Here is an 8,032-nt window from a genome sequence, read left to right as displayed (position 1 = left end):
GGCAAGGAATACTCGACTCTCATTTAAAAGTAATTGGGAGGAAGTTGGTTGATCCATCGCATGTTGAAGGTAGTAACGCGTGTGGTCGCGCGATGCGCGCCGCTCGCTTGTCCGCGCCGCTCGCTTATCAAGTACGTTATGTGTTTGCTATTTATTAGTCGACGGGCGGAGGGCGGTTCAGTACTTGCTTGTCCAGACCAGTCCATGCGAGATGGTGCTTCATCGGAGCTCGCCTCGAGTCTTGGGAGAATTCTCATTCACTACTTCTACCACGTTTCCATTTACCATTGTGTAGACAGCCACGACTAGCGATCCTTTCTTCGTCTACGGAATGCCTCCCCAAGCCCCATGCCGACAGCCCCATGGCGGCTGACTGATGATTAAGAATACCAGTACGGAGTATGCTAATATCCTATCCGGTCCTTCGCTCTATAGCCCAGAGGTACGAAAAGAGAACAGTGCTTGAAGTGCAAAACCGTCCGTAAAATGGGGGTATATACGCTGTGCAATTCTCTGTGTTCCCATCGACCAATCATCAAACGCCGGTATCATGCAGTTTTGAACAGTAGCAGCACTCTTGCACTCCCATGCAGAAGAAAAGAGACAAAGGAAAAGCAAAGATATAGAAGGAGTACCCCCAGTGTGCGATTGCTTCAAAAAGGCGGTAGACACGTCTGAGTGAGCTGGGATAATAGCGCACGGGCGGCTTTGTTTAAGATAGTTTCCAGCTTCGTGCGCGCCCGCAACGCTCCAGTAACGTTCGAGCCACCGCTCGGCTTGTTCCGAAGCCAGGCCACGAAACAGCGAGACCCTTAATCCGCACAATGTTGATGCGAAACTCTATCTCCGGAACAAGGCGATGAAGCTCTTTCGCGATCCGAGCCTAGGTCCCGCCGCATCGCCAGGGACGAGCGTGGTGGCCGTACTGGCACCCGACTTGTCTCTCATGAATTTAGAGCCTGAATGCTTCAACGGCTTCTTTTTCGCAGAGTTCCCGTCGCTTTGCAAGGGTGCAAGTGAATCTGTCCCCTCGTCGTTCATGGCCACACCGGAGTCCAGGGGTCCCGGGCTAGGGAGGGGCGACGTGGTGACGTTATCTCCTCCTACTGCTCGCGAACTAGTTCTTGAAAGTTGTACATTGCTCTTTGCCTTGGCGATTCCCGAGCGTTTCGAGCTCTTCGTGAGAGCCCTCATTAGACCTTGATTGTCCCCGGCGGTTTGTCGCTCGAGCCTCTCGACGTCGCCGAGAATCGTAGTTCCATTGATGGCCAGATTCTCTTCGGCGATGGGTATGAACTTGACGATTCCTCGTTCCGCCTGTACTCCGATGGATTCGAACATGAACTTTTGTATCAGGGCGGCGTTGCGCTTGTTTGTGGTTGGTTGCAGTTGGACGGGCAGGGCCGAGATGCTGAGAACGTAGGTAGGGTCGAAGGAGCCGCCCAGGAGAAGGCATGCTGAGTGGTTTACGGTGATCATGATGGAAGACTCGGGACGCTGATATCGTTGGGAGAGGTGGTGGGACAGATCGGTCACCAGGGTGTATTCATCCTTGATCTGCAAATGGTCAGCGGGGAGCGCTAGCCAGACATGAGGGGTGATCTCCACGCCTAGGCAGGGATGGGTGAATACAAGTACATACAATGACATTTGTTCTGAGGTCTGCGATGATGGGAGCATCTCCGACGACGCGGTCGCGGGCCGCAGAGGTGGCATCGTCCTTGTAAGCGAACTGCTCTTCGAAATAGCGGTGTCGCTGGCGAGTGCTTTGTCGTGCACTTCTCCGCTCGACGGAAGGCCTCGAATATGTGGACTGCATACCGGGCACCTCGTCTTCCGGACCGAGCTGTGCGGAAGCGGGCGAGGACTCAAAGGAAAAGGTGGAGCGAGAGGGGGAGAGACGGTCAGTGGCAGTCTCGGGAGCCAACAGGGCGGCTCCTGCGGGTTTTGGGAAGGCGTTGGCGGCCGAGTTTGTTGAGGCATCGGACGAGCGAGACATGTTGGTCGACGAGGAGCCGTGGGTAGAGTGCGGCATGCTTGATGAAGGGCGAAAAGTCGTTGGAGGAACCTGCGGCGGGGAGCTTCTAGTTGGTATCTAGGTACGTGAAGCGGGGTGAATTCCCAGGAAAGCCAAACAAAGAGCGTGTGCGGTCAGTAGATAGATATACTGTTGCTACAGCACATGTCAAGGCCGAATATGGCTAGCGAGGTGCAACGAGGGTCTGAGTAACGGAGCTGGCCGTTCTAGGCAGCTGGCGGGGTGCGTGTGACGGGTTTGGGTGCCCAGGTGGAGGGCGGGAGGACCAGAGGGAGGGGTGGAGAGGAATGTGGGAGGTAGGAGTGTGGGCGGACGAGAGTGGTTATTATAGTCTATGCGGTACATGGTCGAGGGGCGCTGGCAAGCAAACCGCAGGCGGGGAACGGACAAGGGCAGCATGGCATTGTTGGATGGCACATGCACGACGGTGCGAAACCGATGGCTACCTATTGCCGGGAGTGGTAGATAGAGGGCTGTGTAGGGTAGATTGGGAAGTATTGGCGAGTCGGCCGGGTGCTATCAATGTGCCGCCTGGTTGCGTGTTGTTGGGCGACGGCTTTTGGGACGCCGGAGGTCCTCTCAGAGCGCTGGCAGCAGTGGCTGGTTCGCGCCGGCCTGGCGATAGCTGGCGGTGAGAGTTGCTGGCGTGAGTCGTGAGGCTTGCGACGAGGTTGCTGATGCTAGAAAATCGATCCAGATAGGAGGGTCGAGGTCTCGGAGTTCGTCAGGGACTGCCCAGGTGGACCATCGACCTAGTTTTGGAGGGTGTCGACTATACCCTTTCTGGGACTCGCCCTCTTTCCCAAAACGGAAACAAATGCTCATCTTGGCGTCGCCCGCACCCATCCCCACCTACCTACCTAGCCAACCAGATCCATGCCGCGCTATAGGCCAACCAATTCCCAGCTGGCCTCAGCAATTGTCAGTCGTCGGCCCTTCTCGTTGGAAGCGCTTTCGCAGCTGGAATTTCCAGCTGTTCACACCAACTTTTGCTGTCGCCAGCACTGCTTTGTCACCTCCCCGTCGCTATTCCAGGGGCACCACGCTCTGCCGCCCCAGCTGCCGCCCTCGATGCGAGCCTGCACTACCGAGTACCCAGTACAGAGTCGCATGTCTTCCAGAACGAGCACGGGAGAGCCTTCCTACGGCCCACTTCTTTGCCGTGTTCGATAGTCCCTTGATAGCCCCGAGTAGTATCTGCTTGTCTCCACCTGCACGCGATCCCTAAAAGGCCTCGATCCTGTCCAACCGAGGCTCAGCTTCTCACCCTTAACTCGTATCTCGTCCCCAACATTGCTCATTCTGGCGGCACCCATATTCTCGGACTTCCTTTAACCTCACAGTCTACTGCAGCCACAACCCTACTGTAGGGCTTCGCCGCAATCTAGTCGTTATTGGCCAAAAGCTGCTTAGCTGTCCGAAGGCCGTACTACTACTGTAAGGTTTCCCAGGCGTGACACCAGTGCCTAAACGCCGACGCTGTGCTCCCTCAACCCGCTTCTGTGTGACGCCACATCTAACTATTGCGGCCCCGCACAGAAGCCAGGCCTGTTCACTTCTGGAAGCACTGTTTTCTTAATATGGAGACCTCCCAGGTACAAGCCTCCCCCTGGTCCCCCTGGTCTATTACATAAGCACTCCTTCGTTCGATTCAGTCAGCGAAAGGTGACTGGTCAACCTGTTCACAATGATATCGGGAAAGGCTACCTAGGTAGCTTCGAAATTCTCGACACGGCTGCAACCAAGCGCTCGCTGCCTGCGGTTGCGAACAGAAAACTCTCTTTTACCCGCAGACGGTAGATTATCCTCTGTGCTGGTGGCTTCATGCATTTGCCAAGGCTTTGTCGACATTGCGGCACAGTTCAAGAGTGTTGATGTTCCTTGCGAGATGGTGGCTCGTTGTTTCTGCAGGTACTCTGTACGCCGTGATTTGTACCACCGATCCCCGCCTCAAAGTCGCAGGTCAAGAACTCTTCGCGGGATTGCGGGTGCGGCAACACGTAGTACCGTCCTGGGGCTGCTGTTGGTTGAGAGCGTCCCAGGATACTGGTTGGCTGACCCTAAAAATCCGGTGAACACTGCAAACACTCCAGTACACGCGTTGTCGGCCCGGACATAGGTAAGGTGATTCAAGAATCCGCTCCTTGGAGCTCCACAAATTTCTGCACGCATAACACTCAACGATGGCGGATAAACCGCATGAAGCGTCCCAGTAGAATTTGGTGGGATCTGATGAAATCTGAGCGACCATTGTCGGATGTCTACAATGTATAACTCGCCACAATTGTGCCTATCTTCGTTCTGCACACTCGGAAAGCGGCGTGATCGGCTTCATCTCCGCTGACACAAGAACGAGAAATAATAGTATACATGCGAGTCACCCACCAATGGTGTTGAATTTTTTTATGGAAGCAAATGATTGGCAAAGCGGGTATTATAGTACAAGTACTCAAGTAGCGAGGAACGTGATCACGCGTCGGACCATTTGACGCGTCAGAATCTCAACGGACGCGCATCCCGTCCAACTCGACATCACAACGTTCATCACGGCAGATCCACGTCGCATGACAACTACAATGGCGCCAGGCACAGCAAACCCTACCAAACGGAAAGGCCCCGCTTTCAAACCCCCACGGCCTGTCAAGGCTCCCGTGCAGTCCTCAACTTCGACAAAACCTACCACTGGTGCACCGAGCGCACGATCGTCGGCGGTAGCGAAAAATGCAGCATCCTCACGCCGTACCGATGCGGCTCCGATGGTCATAAATTCTTCAGAGGAGGAAGTCGACGAAGACCCCTTCGCCGGCTCCGACGTCGACGAGTTGATGGACGAAGTTGCCGAGGATGCCACCGACGCAATACAATCACAACCACAACTAGAGCCTATCCCAGAGAAGCTGCTTGGCAGGCTCCTGCAAGAAGGGTTCGAGGACGAGAACACGAAAATACATCGCGGTGCGATGGAATTGACAGCAAAGTACATGGACATCTTCGTCCGGGAGGCTCTTTCGCGAGCGGTACATGAACGGCGCGAGGCGGATAAGGCACGAGGAGGGCAGAGCGGGACTGTGTTTCTGCAAGTGGAGGATTTGGAAAAGCTGGCTCCGCAACTGGTGCTCGACTTTTGAGCGCGGATGCAGCAGACTGGGGTTGCTGCTGTGGACAATGTCACTCTTCGTGCCCATGCGCACTCTTGAGAGGGATGTAGCCTGCCTACTAGCCATGCACAACTCCATCACGACCGTTCATGCGATGACGACAACCGTCTTGGGAATGGCGTACGGGTACTCTGTACCGCTAACGAGTTCACCGAAATAATGGCCAGTGTGGCCCGTCCGCCGTAGGAACTCCACGGATGCGTTTCCTGAGCAGGGCCGACAGTAGATTCGCATTTCGCAGCACCAGAACACCAGAACACCAGTTAATGAAAGGGTTTCATTGAAACGCAGGAACGTTTCCACGATTTCATGACAAAATTGTGAGGGCCGCCAGTTTGCGACACTCAATTGCCAGAACTCAATGTGATCGGCCATGCTATTGGTTGGAGCAGTACATTTTGCGCACGGCGGGACCGAACTGCAGGACTGCCAAAGTCTCCGACCCTGACTTTTGAATGCGTTCAAGGTCAATCTGAACGTCTCCGAAGAGTCATGACGGTATTCATGGGCCAGGGTATTCTCAAACACAACCCAAAACAGGGAGTGCTTCGGAGTTCCTCGCTTGGACCACCACCTACACTCAACCTCCACGGACACTTTCTACAACCACAGCATACAACACGACTGCGCAATGTCTCTGTTTGAAAAAAATCGTAGCGGCGAATTTTGAAGCGCAAGAACATTGGATTCTGAGTTCTCACGCATCTTTGCTTGCCACACGAGATTTCCTGCGAGTCTAAGGTTTTCTCCTACATCGCTTCGGGTCTGCGACATCCGGTTAAGAGGCTGAAGCAGAGATAGATACCAAGATGTCACAGAACACAGCTTCATGCGTCGGATCAGTCCTAGCCGCCGCGTGCGCACGCACCCCGGTGGACACTAGCCGCATTCTTGGAGACTTCTTCATGCCTTAAGAGTCTCTATAGCCATGTAGTCTTCCTCACTTCTTCCTCCCATCGCTTCTCAGACGTTGTGTTTACTTTCCTTTCGTCTCTCACTCTTTACAACTTTTTTCCATTCTTCTTTAATATTCATCTGGCTAGTCCAGTTTACAGCGCTAGTCGCTCTTGCATCTCGATCCGGTTCCAGTGATACCAGTCGCTCACTTTCCCTCCGTTGTTGCGCTCCACAATGCTCTTCTCGAAAACCTTCATTGCGACCACGGTCCTCGGGCTGGCGGCGGCTACAGAACACCTCGGGGAGATGCCTCCCCCAGCATACCAGTCCCCGCCCGCTGCCCACGTTACCACACCGGCCGCTGCTCATGCCACTCCTCCAGTCGCCGCGCAAATGCCTCCTGCAGACGTTGCTCCGCCAGCCCATGTCGCTCCACCAGCACATGTTGCTCCTCCTGCAGATGCTGCTTCACCAGTTTTGGAGACGGTCGCCGAAGATGTTTCCTCAGTCGTCGCGGTACACACGTCGGCTGCAGTAGTCCATACCTCCGTTGCGGCAGTACACACTTCGCAAGCGGTAGCAGCTCCTCCACATGTGGCACCTCCCGCTGAAGCAGCTCCTCCGCACACCTCGTCTCCAGCAGCAGCAGCTCCTCCCCACTCCGCGCCTCCCGCGGCAGCAGCCCCTTCACATGTGCCAGGAGCCGGGGCAACCGTCAAGACCCATGTGGTCAAAGTTGGTGGACCCAATGGGACTCTGGTTTTCTCTCCCGAAAACATCGTCGCCCAGCCTGGTGACCTTGTCCAATTCCAGTTCAACCCCAAGGTTTGTGGTCCGCTCCTTATACTCAGAAAATCGATTTTAACAACCAGTAGAACCACTCCGTCGTCCAGTCTACATTTGATCAGCCTTGCATTCCAATCCAGAACATCATGCCAAACAAGACCGACGCCTTCTACTCTGGCTTCATGCCCACCAATGCAAGCGCAGTTGCCGCTGGAACATTCCTGACCTACACCATTCGCGTCATGGACACCAAGCCGATCTGGTACTACTGCTCTCAAGGAAAGCATTGCCAGGCCGGCATGGTCGGAGCCATCAACGCGTAAGTCCTTTCTAGCCCCATTCGATTGGATTTCCCAAAACTAATCCTCACGTAGCCCTGCCTCCGGTAACAAGACAATGGCCGCCTTCAAGAGCCTCGCCGCCGCTGCTGTCGAGAACCTCAGCCCTGGCCAGCAACCCGGTCAAGGCGCCGCTGGACAACCGCCCGTCGTTCCTGGCAGCCCCGACTCACCCGGAGGAGGCGCCACCCAGACTCCTGCCGGCACAGCGACGCCCTCTGCCCCGAATCTACCGGCACAGTTTACTGCCGATGCTGCGAGCCCTGTGTCTCGGTCGCTGCTTATGCTGGGGCTTACGCTTGCTGCGGCTTTCTTTATGTTGTAAATGGAGGGCTAATGTACTGAAAGAGGAGGGAACAAAGGGTGAAGAGCATCTGGAATGGGAGAAAGGTGGCGAGGGTCGCTTCATCGATATACCCACATCCTGGTGGATGGCGGCTGGTACAACTTATTATTTCCTGGGACTTTGTCTTTGGGGTGTTATCTTTCTGTAAAACTACTTTCCCGGACTTGAGACCAATGGTCCGTGTGTGACCTTGATATAGAGCTGGCAAATAATACATTCTGATTGATCATGTCTGTTTTTGCACATGTGTAATGCGACATGGCTTTTAACTTGGGTGATGAGTGACGTGTATGTACTACATTGGCAGGAGCGAACCGAAACTCACTACTGCAACCAGTTATCATCTTTCGTCGGTTACCCGCTCGCACCTCCTTTCTCTTCAAGTTCCTTCTCGGCGCCGGACTTGGCATGCCTTCCCATGAGCTGCCAACCCTCAGTGTACCAATCTCTCTCCCCTCCACTCTCCTGC

At 54.8% G+C, this 8,032-nt stretch overlaps 3 protein-coding genes across 3 annotated transcripts; 2 read left to right on the top strand and 1 right to left on the bottom strand.

Annotated features, from left to right (window-relative positions):
• Window positions 1-710: 710 nt before the first annotated feature.
• On the bottom strand, window positions 711-2,180 carry EI97DRAFT_315705 (Tautomerase/MIF). Its single transcript, XM_033794650.1, has 2 exons — window positions 1,643-2,180; window positions 711-1,557 (listed from the first exon to the last, which is right to left on the bottom strand). The coding sequence occupies exons 1-2, from the start codon at window positions 2,033-2,035 to the stop codon at window positions 841-843; spliced, it is 1,110 nt and encodes a 369-aa protein (XP_033654824.1). The 5' UTR covers window positions 2,036-2,180; the 3' UTR covers window positions 711-840.
• A 2,434-nt stretch (window positions 2,181-4,614) lies between these two features.
• On the top strand, window positions 4,615-5,166 carry EI97DRAFT_375665 (uncharacterized protein; the record flags this gene model as incomplete). The annotated part of the gene is made up of 1 exon (XM_033795522.1): window positions 4,615-5,166. One exon carries the CDS (start codon window positions 4,615-4,617, stop codon window positions 5,164-5,166), a length of 552 nt encoding a protein of 183 aa, XP_033654823.1.
• Window positions 5,167-6,327: 1,161 nt separating this feature from the next.
• EI97DRAFT_442016 (uncharacterized protein) lies at window positions 6,328-7,542 on the top strand (the record flags this gene model as incomplete). Its single annotated transcript, XM_033799735.1, has 3 exons — window positions 6,328-6,918; window positions 7,020-7,198; window positions 7,254-7,542. The coding sequence occupies 3 exons, from the start codon at window positions 6,328-6,330 to the stop codon at window positions 7,540-7,542; spliced, it is 1,059 nt and encodes a 352-aa protein (XP_033654822.1).
• Between the last annotated feature and the right edge of the window lie 490 nt (window positions 7,543-8,032).

The sequence above is a fragment of the Westerdykella ornata genome (genome assembly GCF_010094085.1).
Source record: "Westerdykella ornata strain CBS 379.55 unplaced genomic scaffold EI97scaffold_8, whole genome shotgun sequence".
In the NCBI taxonomy this organism is placed as follows: Eukaryota; Fungi; Ascomycota; class Dothideomycetes; order Pleosporales; family Sporormiaceae; genus Westerdykella; species Westerdykella ornata.
Note: the sequence above shows the minus strand (reverse complement) of the source record. Positions and strands in the feature narration are given on the sequence as shown.

Bases quoted from the DNA above. Each gene is read 5' to 3' on its own strand.
- EI97DRAFT_315705 (XM_033794650.1), bottom strand. From the start codon at position 2,035: ATGCCGCACTCTACCCACGGCTCCTCGTCGACCAACATGTCTCGCTCG. The intron at 1,558-1,642 runs GTATGTACTTGT...GACCATTTGCAG, and splicing joins ACCTCAGAACAAATGTCATT to ATCAAGGATGAATACACCCT.